This window comes from Buteo buteo, chromosome 11 (assembly GCF_964188355.1).
Source record: "Buteo buteo chromosome 11, bButBut1.hap1.1, whole genome shotgun sequence".
Taxonomy (NCBI): Eukaryota; Metazoa; Chordata; class Aves; order Accipitriformes; family Accipitridae; genus Buteo; species Buteo buteo.
In genome coordinates, this window is record NC_134181.1 from 28,587,277 (window position 1) to 28,604,270 (window position 16,994).

Genomic DNA, 16,994 nt, shown 5'->3' on the forward strand with positions numbered 1-16,994 from the left:
TCAGTCTCCGGAGGAAGGGCATTTAATGCTGACTCTGTGTGATCCTGTTAGCCTTCATATGGTTTCATTTCTTAAAGCGTTTCATTGTAACGGGTAACTGCTTCTCCTGACTCAGACCCTTAAAATTTGCATGAGATGCTTTTGTTTTTCTCTTGTTTCAGCTTTTCCCCCTCCCCTGCGACAGCACATTGAAACTAAAGAAAATGTAGGAAGGAGACAGGTGGCTGAGAGAAGTGAGAAGACGGTGGTGTGCTCAGCTCAGTTTTGGAAGGAAGGAGAACTGCAGGGAGGGTTTGGGCTTCATCTGGGATGGAGCAGACTCTCTGTAAAGATTCTTTTGAGGACTGACTGGGTATGCATGGCCCGTTCTCTCCGAAAAGTTCCCGGAGCTTTGCTTCAGCTGTAAACCAGTGTTTCTGGGTACACGAACAGTCTAGAAATGATCTCTTTGGGTGTGCTCCGAGACAGACTTTAATTACCTCATGGGTAGAAGGCACCTAGCCTGAAAGTTGCTGATAAGTGAAAGAGATTATGAAATCTTGGGATGGCGTCAGCATCCTGAAGGAGCCAGGCTGGACGCTGAGGTGCCGTCGGGCTGGATTGCGGCTCCTGCTCCTCTGACCGTGCTGTGTTTCTCTTCCAGATGCCCGTTGGGTTGAACACTTGCTAGCTGAAAGCTGAAGCGTGGTCACCAGCCTGTGCAGAGGAGAACAGGATGCGGGTCACCATGAGGAGGGTGTTGCTGGTGTTGGGCTCAGTGGTCGCCCTGATGGTGACTCTGCACCTTGGCCAGCAAGTCCTGGAGTGCCAGCAGGTCCTGAGTGAGAGGAGACACAGGCTGATGAGACCCGAGAATGAGGAGCTGGTCATGGTGGACTCCAACCACGTCGAGTATCGTTACAGCAAGGAGATGCCCCTGATATTCATTGGTGGGGTCCCACGGAGCGGCACGACACTGATGAGGGCCATGCTCGATGCCCACCCTGAGGTGCGCTGCGGAGAGGAGACCCGCATCATCCCCCGTGTGCTGGCGATGCGGCAGGCCTGGTCCAAATCGGGGCGAGAGAAGATGCGTCTGGATGAAGCGGGGGTGACGGACCAAGTTTTGGATGCCGCTATGCAGGCCTTTATACTGGAAGTGATCGCCAAGCATGGCGAGCCAGCCAGGTATTTGTGTAACAAGGATCCCTTCACGCTGAAGTCCTCTGTCTACCTGTCCAGGCTGTTCCCCAATTCCAAATTCCTCCTGATGGTTCGAGATGGCCGGGCTTCAGTCCACTCCATGATCACACGGAAAGTGACGATCGCGGGCTTCGACCTGAACAGCTACCGAGACTGCCTGACCAAGTGGAACAAAGCCATCGAGGTGATGTACTCCCAGTGCTTGGAGATCGGGCAGTCCCGGTGCCTGCCCGTCTACTACGAGCAGCTGGTGCTGCACCCTGAGCAGTCCATGCATGCCATCATGAAGTTCTTGGACATCTCCTGGAGCGACACGGTGCTGCACCACGAGGAGCTGATAGGGAAGCCCGGTGGGGTGTCACTTTCCAAGTGAGTGTCTCGGCTTCTGCCTTGGCTTTTTGAGGAGCATTTTTGTTACCTGAAGCAGATCAAGGCTAAAACTGGGGGCAAAGACATGTCACTTGTGTTTATGCATGCTTTTCAGGGGCAGAAGTGGCAGCACATCCAGTTTTGCAGCCATAGGTTTTGTGCTTCTGAGTAAAGACGGCTTGAATACTAGCAATCTGTTGTACCCAACAGAGAGGTTTGTCAGGCGAGGGTTTTAGGAGCAGGCGACTGCTTTATTCATCTGTCTTGACACTGCAGAAATTATTTTGGTCTCTAATTTGAAAAGAACTGCTTGCTCTGAAATGTGAGCTCTTTAATGCCTCTCTTCAACACCTGTCCTCAAATACCTCCTTACCGCGATTAGTTTTGCTGCTAATGAATGGCTTTCAGTGGTGAGCAGCAATTCTTTCAGCGGTGAGCAGCAATTCTTGCCAGGTTTGGTGCTGGTATTGCAGAATAAAAGAAATACCTGTTCCGTGGAGACACACCCCAGCACTCCTTCCTTGCTGGCTGTAGGTGTCTGGGTGCAAGGGCGCTGCTTGCCTTCTCCCACCTTCTCCTCTTTTAACCCTCTTTATTTCCTAGATGGAGGCTTAAGCCTAACTTAGCAAAATTTAATCAGTGGTGTAAGGGAACCACACAAGCACTCTTTGTATAAATTGCTCGTGCCCGAGTGGTGAGGGCAGCTGTGGACACGCAGCTGCTCTGTTTCGGCCGTGGGTCTGTGGCCGGGCTCCGCTTCCCTCCGCCCTGAGCCACTCTTCCATAGGAGGCTGTGTGGCATTGCCTGTGCCTTAGCCGTCGGTAACTGGGACGCTCTGATGAGGCTCAGGATCTGCAAAGATCCATCCCTCTTAGGATGCCGCATCACCCGTGCTGTGCGGAGTGTGGTTTCCTTTGGCTGGAGCCGAGCAGGTGGCTGCTCACCCCGGGCCAGCATCCCACTGAGCACAGGGTGCAGAGGCTGTACCTGAGAGGTCCTCGCTCCTCGAGGGGCTTGGAGGGCAGGGAACGTGGCCGGCGGGGAGATGTCCCAGTGCCCTTACCTCAGGCGAACGAGGAAGGCAGCTGTGGTGTAGGATAGGGAGATGTAGGCACCTTGGATGGCTGATGTGATGATTTCTCCAGGGCTTTCAGCGCTATTTGCTCAGAGTAAATTTTTCTGAGATTGCTTAACAGATAAGTTTTTGGATTTTCAGTGGGATCGTGCGGTGTATCTGTGATACAGACCACACATCTTTCATTGTTTTCCTGTAATAAGCAGAGGTGTCCTGCTAACACCCTGACCTGGTACAGGATGGATCCCCCCCTGTACACAGGGACCCAATCTCTGGGGCTGTGGAAATCCCTGCCAGGATCCACTCCCCCAGAGCAGGGCTGTGAGCGGGAAGGGTCTGCCCCAGGGCTGCCCCACTCTGCCTAGCGCCAGCTCTGCCCCAGGCAGACCCAGCATTTGTGCGCTGAGCGTTTGTTCTGCACACGTGTCTTGGGCATTGGAAGCAAAATGTTGAGATGGCAGTGAACGCTAGCTGAAGGCTCTTCCATCTGAGCCCAGTATACGTGTGAAATCCAACTTTAGTGTCTTGTTTTGTTTTTTTTTCTTTATTATTTTTCCCCAGGATAGAAAGATCAACAGACCAGGTTATCAAGCCGGTGAACACGGAGGCATTATCTAAATGGATCGGGCACATCCCAGGGGATGTGCTGCAGGACATGGCCCACATCGCACCAATGCTTGCCAGGCTCGGCTATGACCCCCACGCCAACCCACCCAACTACGGCCACCCCGACCCCTTAGTCGTCAACAACACGCACAGAGTGAGTGTGGCTGCCGTCTGCCTGTGGCGCTGCCACGGGGGGGGAGTGCTGACGTGGGGCTGTGGGTTTCTGCACCCACAGAGCCCTCTGGAGCAGAAGAGGCTGCTGAACCAAATCTGGAAAGAGCAGGGGAGAAACAAATGCTCTCTTCCTTTTGGGAGGCTGGGAATGACAGACACGCGGTTACACCGATATGATTTCAAAACAGATGCATGCGGTAGATTGAGTCTGGCGTGGCTCAAACTGATGATGTTCCCTATGATTTCGTGGTGGTGTTCGTTTCTTCTGTTGTGGCAGATACTGACCTCTCCCTTCCTGATCTAGCTGCGCTCTCGAACCCAGGCGTGGGAGTCGTGTGTGGATCTTATCTAGGTGCACAGCTGTACGCACTAGACATGCCGGTCTGGGGGACGCGCAGACTGTGCTGTGTCAGTGGGGAGCTCGCCAGCCACTCCTGCGGTCCCGTGGGGAATGCGAGTGGAGGCTCGTAATGCATTTGGGCAAAACCAGAAGATTTTTTTTTTTAGAATATTGACTCATGTCCCTGGAGCAGAACTGGAAGGAAGAAGCTGCAGAGCCACAGACAGCAGTTATTAAACAGAGGGAGTTTCTTGTGTTTTGGGGTGGATCGGTTTCTCCCCAGCCTGAGGCTGGACTCTGCAGCCCCCCCAGCTTTGCATGTGCTCCCCGTGACGGTGCCCTGGGATGGGGTGTCCTTTGTCACACTGCTGGGAGCAGGGAAATGCCCGTGGGTGGGACCAGTCCCCGTGGTACTATGTGCAGATCGTGGGCAAGCAGGCAAGTAGCAGCACTGACCTGGAAGGTCAGAATTGCTTCCCTTGAGCTGGTCTGTGCTCCGAGTGCTCTGGTGTTCTAGGACACAGGTGATTTGGGTGAACATCTGCCCTGGGCAGGGTTAGGGACTCTTTGGGTCTCTGATGTGGACCTTTCTGTACTTCTTGGGATGAATTTGGAGAACTGGCACGATGGTAAAGACCGAAATACTCTCCCCTCCCAGGCTAAGGGAGGACCAGAGAATTGCTTGTGTCAGTTCCCTGCCCCTGCAGGATGCTGCTCCCTGTCTTTCCTTACAGTCAAGGAGGAGGAAACCTCCTGCTTTTGCCCCAGTATAGCACCATGAGGTAGAACAAACGCCCATCAGGGAATTTCAGCTGGTTCAGGTATACTGGGACATAGGATGCAGTTAATGAGGTGGACTTGCTGATGTTCATAGAGCCACTACCACAGAAGGGTCACTCCACTTTTCTCTTTTCCATAGGTTTTAAAGGGGGATTATAAAACGCCAGCCAATTTGAAAGGTCATCTGCAGGTAAGAGTCTGCTGTCCCTTTGAGGGCTTTGCCCTGTTCCGTTAATCCTGGGTGCCTGGTCCCTTGCTCCCTCTTATGGGCATTTGCAGGTTGGGCAGCCAAGGGTGGGAAATGATCCATGGGGCTGATGTGCCTGTCCTTCCTGCTGTGCACCGCTCCCACCCTCCACACTTTCGTTGTTGATGTCCTGTGTATTCTGGGCTCCTCAGGACCCTGCTCATTCATCTCTGCCACCTCCTTCCTGGTCTGGTCGTGTGTATGGTTTTGTGCTGTGGAGTTCAGTGGAGCTCACGCATCAGAAACTTGTGCTCTTCATTCTCTTACTTTAAGACACTTTCTACCTTGCTCTCTGTTCCAAAACTCATAAAGTTTTCGTTACCATGGGTCTTGCCTGCCTTAGGGAAGGGTGGCTTGTCTGACACATAGGTTACAGCTAGGTCTTCTAGTTCTTGTATGATTGTGTTCAGGTGTCAAAAATACACTATGGGGCTCCCTCCCTAAAGAGCAGTGCTTGAAAACAATTAATAACCATCTTTTGTAATGCAGAGCAGGCCAACAGCCACTGCACATTGTCATGGTTTAACCCCAGCCAGCAACTAAGCACCACGCAGCCGCTCACTCACTCCCCCCCACCTGGTGGGATGGGGGAGAGAATTGGGGAAAAAAACCTCATGGGTTGAGAAAAGAACAGTTTAATAGAATGGAAAGGAAGAAACTAATAATGATAATAGTAACAATATTAAAATGACAACAATAATAATAAAAGGAATGAAATATACAAGTGATGCACAATGCAATTGCTCACCACTCACCAACCAATGCCCAGTTAGTTCCCCAGTGGCGATTCCCCCCCCCCCCCAGACCCACTCCCCCCAGTTTATATACTGGGCATGACGTCACATGGTATGGAATAGCCCTTTGGCCAGTTTGGGTCAGCTGCCCTGGCTGTGTCCCCTCCCAATTTCTTATGCCCCTCCAGCCTTCTTGCTGGCTGGGCATGAGGAGCTGAAAAATCCTTGACTTGGTCTAAACACTACTTAGCAACAACTGAAAACATCAGTGTGTTATCAACATTCTTCTCATACTGAACCCAAAAAAACTGCTATACCAGCTACTAGGAAGACAATTAACTCTATTCCAGCTGAAACCAGGACACACATTTAGAGCCTTTAAAAAAAAAAAAAAAAAAAAGACGACTTCTTGACTCTCCAGAAAGCGCTACCTGCACAGTATGGAGAGGCAGGAGATTGGTGTTGATGTTTCAGTCAAAGGTGCCAGGTTTTACCTGCTCAACACGTGGCCTCCTAAAGAAAGCAGGGGGATTGAGCTGCATCGCCAGTGTTGGGTGAGAAGATGCAGAGCCCAGTCCTGGACTGAGGAAGCAAGCCCGCTGGTGAAGTGAGTGTGTAGTGGCTTTCACTGCGAGAGGTGTTGCTGGCAGTTCCCGGATGGCTGCCCAGGGTGGTTCGTGTTGTGTGAATGGTAGTGAAGCAAGAGGCTGCAGTCTCGTGGCAGCATCTCCTGGCTGCTGGTTCTCTGCCTTTGTGCTGCTTTCTGCGTCCTAAACATTTCATTTTCTTGCTGCTGGGAACACAGCAGGAATGTTTTGAGTTGCAGATGGTGGTTTAAAGCTGACCCTTCTGTTTCTGGGTTATTCTAGGTGACTCAGAACACATCATCTTCTCACTAAGAAAATTAATGATTTCCAGGTAAGACCTTGTACTTCATTCTGGGACTCGGGCAAATCTGCCTGCTTTGCTCCAGGGGTAGCATTTTGCTTGTGTAATTTCTTGTGCCTGTAGATTAGCCAGGCTGCTCCAGGCACGCTCGTTATGCAAATGATCCCCTTCACAGTTGCTGTAGGTTTTCAGAACAATACTGTTACGTGAGACGATTTGTCAGAAAATCTTTTTCTGAGGTCTGAAAAACGGCTTACTTTGGCAAAATCAAAATCAGCCACTTGGGAGAGTTATTACTGACTGTCCCTGTGGGGAGCATTGAAACAGGATGTGGAAATGTGTAGATGAGCTGAGCTGCTCCCCAGCTGTCTTCTAGGACGTGCCGTGGACCCATGGAAGGGAAGATAAAGCAGTTGCGTCTGCTGTCAGTTTGGAAAAACAAGGCTGCTCCCCTGGGTTTCTGCTCCAGATACAAGCGTTGATATGTTGGATGTTTTTCCATCTCTCTTTTCAGCTAGCCTCTATGCTGAAACATAAAATGTCATTTTTCTTAGTAAAAACGACCCTTTAAAAACTAGTTTCTATGTAAAAGCAGTATATTGTGCTAAAAAAAAAAAAAAGAATCGGAAGCATTGCATGAGAATAGAAGTTGTGTGCCCATCGTCCTGGAGCTGGGACTTGGTTTCTTTCTTGCTATTTTTTTCTGTCCCAGCCACTTCAAAACCATTAGTTGGGCACCTGCTGTGCTGGCATGACCGGATCCTGCGCCTGAGTCTGTGTGTTCCTCTCTTCCAGAATGCTGCAACTGGCCTTTTGTTGTCCAACAAAGAAGAGTTTGCAATGGCACCAGTGGAAATCGGTTATCCAAGCATATTGCTTGCTAATACTATTGCCAAAATGACTGCTATACGAGGAATGTATTTGCATTTATTTGCAAAGGCCAAACGTTTTACGCATCGTCGTCCGCCTTTTCCCGACGAAGGATCTGTGGAAACCGCAGCCGGCGTGGGGAGGAGATCGTGTATGCCGTGGCCGTGGGACTCGTTAAACCGCGTTTAAATGTCTCGTAACGCTGTTCTCTAATCCGCGGGTCAGCAATAGGTGTCCTGACCTTGTAGAGCCTTTGTCGTGCGAGTGACACCCTCCCCCCCGCCCCCCCCAGCCCTTCACTGTGACTTACAGAGGCTATTGCAGAGTTAATATATGAGCCCACCTCCCCCCCCCGCCCGCCCCCGGCCTCCTTCCTTTGTTGCACACCATTAAAATGTTGTTTTAATAGCGCAGGCTCTGCCCTCCCTTCTCTGCTCCCGGGGGGGGGCCCGGCCTCAGGCCTCCCCCCCAGTGCAGGCCGTGGGGCGCCTGGGGCCGGGCCGCCAAACCATAGAGGAGCTGCTGTGCGTGAGGCCCTAGCGGGGCCGCTCCTTCCAGCAGCTCTACGGTTGTGGGCGTGGCTCAAGCGGCGCCTGGAGCGCGTTACCGGAAGGAGGCGATTTAGTTCCGGGTGGCCGCGGCGTACTGGGATCGGCGGGGGGGAGCGGGGCCGGGCTGGGCCGCGGTCCCCGTGTGTGGGCCGGGGGGTGCCCGCAGAGCGCCATGTCGATGTCGCACCTCTACGGTACGGACGGGGAAGATGGCGTGGAGATGGAGAACTTCGAGGTGTCGGACTGGGACCTGCAGAACGAGTTCAACCCCCACCGGCAGCGCCACCGGCAGAGCAAGGAGGAGGCTACCTACGGCGTGTGGGCCGAGCGCGACTCGGACGAGGAGCGGCCCAGCTTCGGCGGCAAGCGGTACGGGCCGGGGACGGAGGGAAGGGGCCCCCGGGTCGAGCCGGTCCCTCTCGGCCAGGCCCCGGTTGTGCCGTACTTGGCGGGCGTGGGGAGCCGGGTGGGCAGGGCTCGGGTGGCTGCCCCTTCTGGTGGAGGTTTTCAGGTTGTAAACGCCTTCCTGAAGAGCCCAGCCTGGGAGAGGGGCTGCCCTCGGGGCGGGCTGGTCCGCTGGAACAGAATTGGCTCACAGGTCTGGGTTTGGTGTAGCTCCAGGGATTACTCGGCCCCCGTGAACTTCATCAGCGCCGGGCTGAAAAAGTCAGCGGCTGAGGATGCATCGGAAGAAGACTCCGATGAAGATGAAAAGCCTGTTAAGCAGGAGGAAATCCCTAAAGAGTTTGTGCCGAAGAAGTTAAAAACAGTGAGTTATCCAGGAAGTTTTCAATTCTGCGTCATGTATTTATGAAACCTAGACTGTAGTCAAAGGTGCGGAAACAATATAGAGCGATAAAGAAAGGGAGAAATAATTAAACCCAGAGAACCACACGTAATGGCGTGCAGTTAAGGGACGTGTTTTCTCTGTCATCTGTAGCCATTCTGAGGTATTGTTGTGTGTCCTTGGGAACATGAGTCATTTGGGGCCTTTTTGTCTTCCATAATATTCCCTTTGGTCAGTTGAGGTTAAAATAAAAGAATGTCCATGCTTTGCTGCCTTTCAAAGATTTTTTTTTTTTTTTTTTTTTTAATCTTGCAGAATAGTATGATGAATCTAGGCATGTTATTGATTAAAAATCAAACCCTTATTTTCAGTTACCAAACAGAGAAAGAATCAGGAAGCAGCTTCAGCTAAAGTCAGTGGTGGAGCCTCGTAACTGCCAGGTTGTCACTCTCCTGGTTGTCAGGACTTTCCTTTTCCATCTAAGGAATTTCAGGAAACTCCTCAGATGTCAGGCAGCTTACTTGGATGCACAAGTCATGATATAGTGAGCTGTGCAGTGTGATGACAGCTGAATCACTTCTGGGAAGAAACTTTGTTTTGAGTGAAATTACAGAGAGCTTGATTATTATGATGCCTTAAGGTCATGTGGGGTTTTTTTGTTTGTTTATTTGTTTTAACAGGGTGGTAATTTCAAGCCTAGTCAGAAGGGCTTTGTAGGGGGGACAAAATCTTTTGTGGATTTTGGCAGCTGGGAGAGACACACTAAGGGAATTGGGCAGAAGCTTCTCCAGAAGATGGGTTACGTCCCCGGAAGAGGTCTCGGGAAGAATGCTCAAGGTACTGTGATTGTGTGTCTGGTTGTTTATTGTTAACTAGTAATTTGGATAAGAGATTGGATTCTTTGAAGAACTGCCATTTCCAGGTAGCTTACAAATTCATTCTTGTTTTCTTGCATCTCTTGCAAGTGATCTGGGTCCTCATGATAAGATTCAATTGCACTTAAACTACCGTAGGCCAATTTTATGTTCTTGTTATTTTGCAAGAGAAAAAGAGAAAGAAAAAAGGGAGATAAATTCCAAAGGCAGTCAGCCCATAGAAAAGGAGATGTTATTTTATGTGACGGAATAAAAAAAGGCGGTGAAATGCAGATGTGAATAATACTTTGCTTTGGTTTTTTTGGTGTGTGCTGGAATTAAGTGATTTTTATAGCCACTAAAATTAGTGAAGTGGTAGAAGATACCATAGCAATAGAGGTAGAATATGAGGCTGGATGTTTGTGCTGATTTGATAACTTAGGGTACTGTAAGAAAAACACTCACTGTTCTCTCTCAGTAAACAAACTGTTCTTTCTGATCTAACTATTGCTCTCTTAGGTATTATCAATCCGATTGAGGCAAAACAGAGAAAAGGCAAAGGAGCTGTCGGGGCATATGGCTCTGAAAGAACCAGCCAGTCTTTGCAAGACTTCCCTGTTGTGGACTCGGAAGAAGAAGCTGAAGAGGTATTTGTATAATTCTTGGTATGTCTGTTTCCCCGTTGTGTTGTATGTACAGAATTCAGTTCTGGTATCAGCTTCTGTGTTTGGGCTCATTTTAGATAAGAAGCTAAAGACATAGCACGTGAATTTCATTTAGACACATTTTTCTTGTCACTGTAATGTTCTTTTTGTTGTTTCTGGCTCACTTGTTCCAATAGTCTTGCTAGAACCCCACCTTCAAAGAGTCACCCCAGGCAAATAGTCTTTGTCTTTTGTTTACATTAAAAAAAATACTAGAAATGTACTGCTAGCATTGTGAATAGGGTGGTTAACTGGACCACAGCATCTGAGCCAGTTTGTCACTAAGCTTTACCGCTTTCCCAGTTATTTTGCTGTACAGCATTCTTCCTTGATCTGATGGTTATTTTCCTGTAGAAAATGGAGGCAAATTTGGGGGCATGACAAGTAGCAGTGACCACAATTCCTCTTTGTTGCTCTTTAGGAATTTCAAAAAGAGCTCAGTCAGTGGCGGAAGGATCCTAATGGAGGCAAGAAAAAGCCCAAATACAGCTATAAGACAGTAGAGGAACTGAAAGCCAAGGGTAGGATCAACAAGCAGCTTTCAGCCCCTCAGAAGGAGCTGTCTCAAGTCAAGGTAAGGTTGATAACCTAAGAGGTAGCATCTCTGGGAAACAGTTTGTCTGCTTTGGTATTGTGAGTGGTTTTTAGCCAGCGGTAACCTTAATAACAGTTCGAAGAACTGGCTGTCTGCATCCTCATGAAAATCAAGTCCTCAAACTCATGACTGAATTATATAAGAGACCCCTGTGTCACTTAGGACATTGGATTTGTTTTTAAGCAAGTTCTTTGGCCTTAGAAAAATGCAAATTAGCTTAAAAGTGGGTGGTTTGTGTGGTTTTTTTTTTTAATTGCAAGTTAAGTTTAATTGTTTCACATTTGCTGTAGATAAAACACTCATCCACTTCTGAAAGCACAGTTGTCCTTATTGGCATTGTGCAATTAAACACATAGTTTGAACAATCTTCTACCTAAAAGGGACAGTAAGGGATTTGTCTTGTACATGCTTAATAAAATTATTCATTTAAAATTAATGTGTCTTTAAAGGAAGTGTCAAAGTACCTAAGACTTCCATGCAATAATGAATAGTATACTACTTGCATCATCGCCACTTGTAGAATTACTCAGCGAAATGGTAAAACTGAGGTCAGAAGAGGAGACTCTTCCGGCTCTGATTCCAAATTGTTTCTTATTCATTCTAACTCTTCATGTCAGGAGTAGGCCTTTTGGATGCAATCCCCAGTCACCTCATTCAGAATAGCAGAGTGTATTGGTAGCCTCCTGGAGTAATTAAGAAACTTGGAAATCTCCAGTTTTCAATTCGGAGCCAGGCATTTCCTCCTTTTTTAAACACGAGATACAGGTTTTTTTTAACGAAATATTTGTTCTTGTTTGTTGGAAGGTTATAGACATGACGGGCCGGGAGCAGAAGGTTTATTACAGCTACAGTCAAATTAGCCACAAGCACAATATCCCAGATGACAGTCCTCAGCAGCCACTGGGCAAAGACTCCAAGCCCCAGGGGTTTGCCTTGCCTGAGCTGGAGCACAACTTGCAACTTCTCATTGACATCACAGAGCAGGAGATCATCCAGAATGACCGGCAGCTGCAGTACGAGAGAGACATGGTTGTCAACCTGACCCATGAGATCCAGAAGATGTCTGAAGTTCTCTCGCATGAGGAGACGGCAATTAGCAATCTCAGCAAGGTGCTGGGGATGGTGGAAGAGTGTGAGAGACGGATGCAGCCCAGCTGTGAAAATCCCTTAACCTTGGACGAATGTGCAAAGATTTTTGAGACGCTTCAAGACAAGTACTATGAAGAGTACAGAATGTCTGATAGGGTAGACCTGGCAGTAGCAATAGTCTATCCTCTCATGAAAGATTACTTCAAGAACTGGGATCCCCTCAAGGTGTGTATTAGTTTCATTTATCTGTGGTTCTTACTTGATGGCTTATGTAGTCTTTATTATCTTGACTTCCTCCTCTATGCCCTGCCCTTTTGTCCCAAATTCCTATCAGTCTGGAGAGGGAGAGGGAGAAAATGCTCTTTCCTCTTGCCTAGCAGGGGAGAGGAAGGTTCCAGAGAAAACTCCTACTGTTCGTGGCAGAGTGAAATAAACGTGTGCAAAAAGATGGACCCACTCTGCGCCCACTCTCAGACATTTGCTACAGCAGAAGGCTACTGTTCTGCAAAGCAGTTAACAGTTTAGGAGCTTGTAAGGTTAAAATCAACCCCTTTCATGGGTGTTGGGAAGAAAAAGTAGATGAAAGCTAAGTCTCTAGTCTTTTTTTTTTTTTTTTTTTTTGGCAAAACCAGGAGAGGTCTGTCTTTCAAGTAGTCAGATCTGTGCTGTCTCTTCTTAATGCCATTTCAGGTGTGATAGGTAAGAGTCTGAATTCTCTCTGTACACATGAAAAACTTCAGACTATCCTATTCCCCACCCCCCCCCCAGAGGTATGTTAAATCCATAAAGTGGGATTTTCCTCTTGTGGGGCTTTACTAATCATGGCTTGCCTTTTGAGTGGGTGAGAAAGCTGTCTGTAGCCGAGCATACCATCAGCCTGTTCTTTGTACATACCAGCTGAAATTAATGAAAAAGGATAAAGGCCGCTTATGCCTTATCATTTCCAGGACTGTACATATGGCACAGAGATCATAGCCAAGTGGAAGAGCCTTTTGGAAAATGATCAGCTGTTATCACACAGTGGGCAAGACCTGTCAACAGATGCTTTTCACAGGTAAAGGGCAAATGTGCTTTGTGCAGCGTCTTCAAGTGCTCCTTCCTCAGGGATGGAAAAGAACAGATACAAGTGTGCTTTCCAGATGATTCTCTTGATGTGTCTGTTAAAATCCAGCTGTCAGCTATATAAAAAGAAGTAGCTTTTAAATAACAGTAACCATTTGGTTTATTTATGTCTGGGGCTATAGCTTTAAGTATAACTTTGATTCCCCCCCCTCCCTCTCTCCAGACTGATGTGGGAAATCTGGATGCCATATGTCAGAAACATAGTGGCTCAGTGGCAACCGAGGAACTGTGGGTCGATGGTGGATTTCTTGGATAGCTGGGTAAACGTTGTTCCTGTTTGGATACTGGATAACATTCTGGATCAGCTCATCTACCCCAAGCTACAGAAGGAGGTAAGACGAGAGCACTGCGTTAGAATGAAGCCATGCTCTGAACCAGTATTTGAATTTCAGTCAACTAGAACTTCTAAAATACCGGTTTGCTGCCTCTGCTGATGCATTTAGGCGTTAGGGGGTTGCATGATGGCTCTTTTTGCATCTGGCAAGACTTACTGCTAATGGATGGGCTTATTTTAATCTCTTCTGTTTTACCTCAAGGTTGAAAGCTGGAATCCTTTGACAGACACAGTCCCAATCCATTCGTGGATCCACCCCTGGCTTCCTCTGATGCAGGCACGATTAGAGCCGCTATATTCTCCCATCCGAAATAAGCTGGCAAATGCACTGCAGAAGTGGCATCCCAGTGACTCCTCTGCCAAACTTATCCTTCAGCCCTGGAAAGATGTGTTCACACCTGGGTCATGGGAGGCTTTCATGGTCAAAAACATTGTGCCTAAACTAGGTGAGATGAAACAGTGCTGAATTTCTGGAATCTGCTTGTTGCCACCTTCCCCCTTGCACCTAGAAAAGACAGGTGTTAACATCGTTGCCAGTGTTACTTCAAAGAATATTATTAGTAAGTTTGGACCAAGCTTGCATCTTTTTTTCTGCTACTAGTACCATGCCTTTTTTTCAGATGTTTTAGAAAATGTGGGGGAGTGCTCTGAGTATTCTCAGTGTTTTCTGTCTTATTTTTCTAAATCATCTGATTCGTCTGTTCTTCAGCTGACAGGAATATCTGATAGCTGTCGGATAGTACCAAGCTATAAAATGTCTCTCTGTTACTCCTGTATTCTTTGATCTATGCTAATGCTTTCACCGTGAGATTTTGTAATTCACCCTTCAACCATGCAAACTGGCTAAAAGGCTCTGTAGTCTAAAAAACAGTTGAACTTTTTAAGTTTCAGTTCTGGCAGCAAATTGTAATCACTGGAAATGGAAGCACACTGTTTTGGTGGCGGGGATCAGCCAAACAGTTTAAAGATCCTGAATGTCCCTCAGGCTAACATGTAAAATAGGTGCTCCTCAAATCGGGTGTGTTGCTGGTGAAATAGGTCAGGGCGCTGGTAAAACTGTGAGCCAAGTTCTTTTCTAATTCTTCTCCCCCTTTTCCCAGGGATGTGTTTGAACGAACTCATCATAAACCCTCACCAGCAGCACATGGATGCCTTCTACTGGGTGATTGACTGGGAGGGGATGATTTCTGTCTCCAGTCTTGTTGGGCTGCTGGAGAAACACTTCTTCCCAAAGTGGCTGCAGGTGAGAAACTGTCAAGGCTGAGTAAACAGGCTTGATTCACTGTGAAGTGTTTTAGTGACTCCTGCCTAGTAATTGCTGCCCCAGTGCTGAAATGGTTTAACTACCAAACGGGGTGATTGCCTCTCATAGTTCCATACACATCAGAACAGACTGTTTCCTAAGACTGTCACAGTCCTTTCTTTTACTGAAAGCTCAGCAATAAACTAAGTGGTAATAAGGACTCTCCTCCGTAAATGTACCTGTCCTTCTGCATTTGATCTGTCATGTTGTTTTGCAGGTGCTGTGCTCTTGGCTTAGTAACAGCCCCAATTACGAAGAGATTACGAAGTGGTACTTGGGTTGGAAGTCCATGTTCTCAGACCAAGTGTTAGCACATCCATCGATCAAAGACAAATTTAATGAAGCTCTTGATATCATGAACCGGGCTGTCTCTTCCAGTGTTGGTAGGTGGCTTCTGGTGATGGATCTGTTTACTGTGATGGCAGTACAGCAATGTTTGGTTCTTGTGAGTCTGTATTTAGGCATGGCCCTGCTAATCAGCATTGTAGCAGCTCCCATGAGCAGTGAAATTCAACTTGTGTTTTACCTTGCTGTGTCCGTAAATAATGCCTGTAAGGGGCTACTTAATAATTGTCTGTGCTTCACTGAAGCAGAAACAGGTTTTTGGTGACTGGCTGCCTGTGCCATTAAGCAACTGATTCTCTTTCAGCCTTGCCTGATTATAGTGTATTTATGTCTCTCGCTGAGAGACCATCATTTAAAGATATTGACTTCTGAAGCTGTAATTTGTTGGGGTTTTTTTCTTCATGGCGAGATACTGGTTCTTCTCCTTAGCTTTAGAGCAGTGCCCTTTCCACATGCCTCTCCCTGTCACCTAAAAGACTTTGTTAGGAATTTGCTGGGAATTAAACTGTATAAAAGAGAAGGCAGTGCCTGAGACTTGCCCTGTCCTCCAAGGGCGAGAACTCCTTTCCTGCGTTCCTCTTGCCTGCTTGCTGTACCGTACAATGGAGAATCTGCATCAGAAACATGGAGGATTCCTTGAGGCCCATTTTAAGTGTTAGGTTTATTTCTGTGGTAAAATGATACAACTACAGGCAAGCATTGCAGAAGGAGGAATTCACCTATTGAGAAATTTGTGACGTGATAGTCATGCAGCCAAAAAGTGAACTGGGGACTGATAGTGAAAGTGCTCCTGATGCAATGCTGCTTCCTGCAGTATGGTGCTGCTCTGTCCTCAGCCCAGTTTTGCAATAGCCACTGTTTGTAACCCAGCAGTGGCAAGTGGAGACCACAGGCTAGGTTTTGGATTTCAGGAGTGGGGGGTTTTTTTGTTGTTCACATTTTCCCTTTGCCAGTAGCAGTGGAACATCTTCCTCTCCTGTGCATGCTCAGGTACAATTTGGGATTGTATCAAATCCTGCTGCTTCTGCTGCAGTTCTCAAATTCACCTAGCTAGTCTACGTTGTATTAGCATTAACGGCTTAAAACTTAATCAATTAGAATGTGTAAAGGAGGATTCAGAACATTACAGATTGACTTTACTGTGTGTGTCCTGGACTGGAGTTTACCCATAGACCTTCCACCAGAAAGGGACTGGGACCTTGTTTTCACATCTTTTGTCTCTCCAAACAGGTGGGTACATGCAGCCAGGTGCTCGAGAGAACATCGCCTACCTTACTCACACCGAGCGGAGGAAAGACTTTCAGTACGAAGCCATGCAGGAGCGTCGGGAGGCTGAAAACATGGCCCAGCGTGGCATCGGCATGGCTGCCAGCTCTGTGCCAATGAACTTCAAGGACCTAATTCAGACAAAAGCAGAGGAGCACAACATTGTTTTCATGCCTGTGATTGGAAAGCGGCACGAAGGGAAACAGTTGTATACATTTGGACGGATTGTCATTTACATTGACAGAGGTGTTGTGTTTGTACAAGGAGAAAAGACTTGGGTGCCAACCTCTCTCCAGAGTCTCATTGACATGGCCAAGTGAGTCCCCTGCTTTGAACTGTGAAGACAGTTTTGCTAATATTTTTAGTGTAACTGTTTTAGAATAAAGAAGTTACAGATTTGTAAATAGAGTGAAACTTTAGCTGTATGCTGGGATTTTTTTCTTGGAAGAGCTGTTCAGGCAGCGTCAAGAGATGAAATGACACGTGGAAGTCGGCACTAAGGGAGGAACAAGCAGTTTGGATGCTTGTGCAATTGCTGCCTATGACAGCAGTTTATCAGTAGGTTAAAAGGGACCACAGGAGGTGATTCTCTGCTCCAACAGATGAGCGAGGGCTGGTCTAGCCAAGTCCTGAAGGTCTCCAGCGACAGAGATGTCACAGCTTCTGCTTGCCTGCTGCTCTGCTCTGGCAGTGAGAGTTACTGTCCTGAGAGTGTCCCTCATGCAGCAGGCTCCTCTCTACTGTGCACAGCCGGGACTTGTCCCACCCCTCTTGGGGT

General features: G+C 47.8%; 2 protein-coding genes across 7 annotated transcripts in view; both read left to right on the forward strand.

The window, feature by feature from the left end:
* Positions 1-7,445, forward strand: part of TPST2 (tyrosylprotein sulfotransferase 2) — a 19,349-nt gene extending 11,904 nt beyond the window's left edge. For 4 of the 6 annotated variants that reach the window (XM_075041118.1, XM_075041121.1, XM_075041122.1 and 1 more), the window contains exons 3-7: positions 644-1,551; positions 3,189-3,387; positions 4,667-4,717; positions 6,378-6,426; positions 7,192-7,445. In XM_075041118.1, the coding sequence (XP_074897219.1) occupies positions 716-1,551; positions 3,189-3,387; positions 4,667-4,717; positions 6,378-6,407 (1,116 nt within the window). In that variant the 5' untranslated portion in view covers positions 644-715 and the 3' untranslated portion in view covers positions 6,408-6,426; positions 7,192-7,445. Of the gene's footprint in view, positions 1-161; positions 353-643; positions 1,552-3,188; positions 3,388-4,666; positions 4,718-6,377; positions 6,427-7,191 lie in introns of all 6 variants that reach the window. The other 2 variants (XM_075041120.1, XM_075041123.1) reach the window with 1 other exon arrangement.
* A 372-nt stretch (positions 7,446-7,817) lies between these two features.
* TFIP11 (tuftelin interacting protein 11) lies at positions 7,818-16,630 on the forward strand. The gene is made up of 12 exons (XM_075041113.1): positions 7,818-8,186; positions 8,433-8,586; positions 9,285-9,441; positions 9,978-10,105; positions 10,584-10,736; positions 11,562-12,071; positions 12,794-12,900; positions 13,132-13,300; positions 13,505-13,748; positions 14,403-14,545; positions 14,823-14,988; positions 16,181-16,630. The coding sequence occupies exons 1-12, from the start codon at positions 7,990-7,992 to the stop codon at positions 16,534-16,536; spliced, it is 2,484 nt and encodes an 827-aa protein (XP_074897214.1). The 5' UTR covers positions 7,818-7,989; the 3' UTR covers positions 16,537-16,630.
* Positions 16,631-16,994: the final 364 nt, after the last annotated feature.

Excerpts from the sequence above, each read along its gene's own strand:
- TFIP11 (XM_075041113.1), top strand. The coding sequence starts at position 7,990 with ATGTCGATGTCGCACCTCTACGGTACGGACGGGGAAGATGGCGTGGAG. Across the intron at positions 8,187-8,432 it reads CCCAGCTTCGGCGGCAAGCG|CTCCAGGGATTACTCGGCCC; the intron begins GTACGGGCCGGG and ends GGTTTGGTGTAG. Across the intron at positions 10,106-10,583 it reads CGGAAGAAGAAGCTGAAGAG|GAATTTCAAAAAGAGCTCAG; the intron begins GTATTTGTATAA and ends GTTGCTCTTTAG.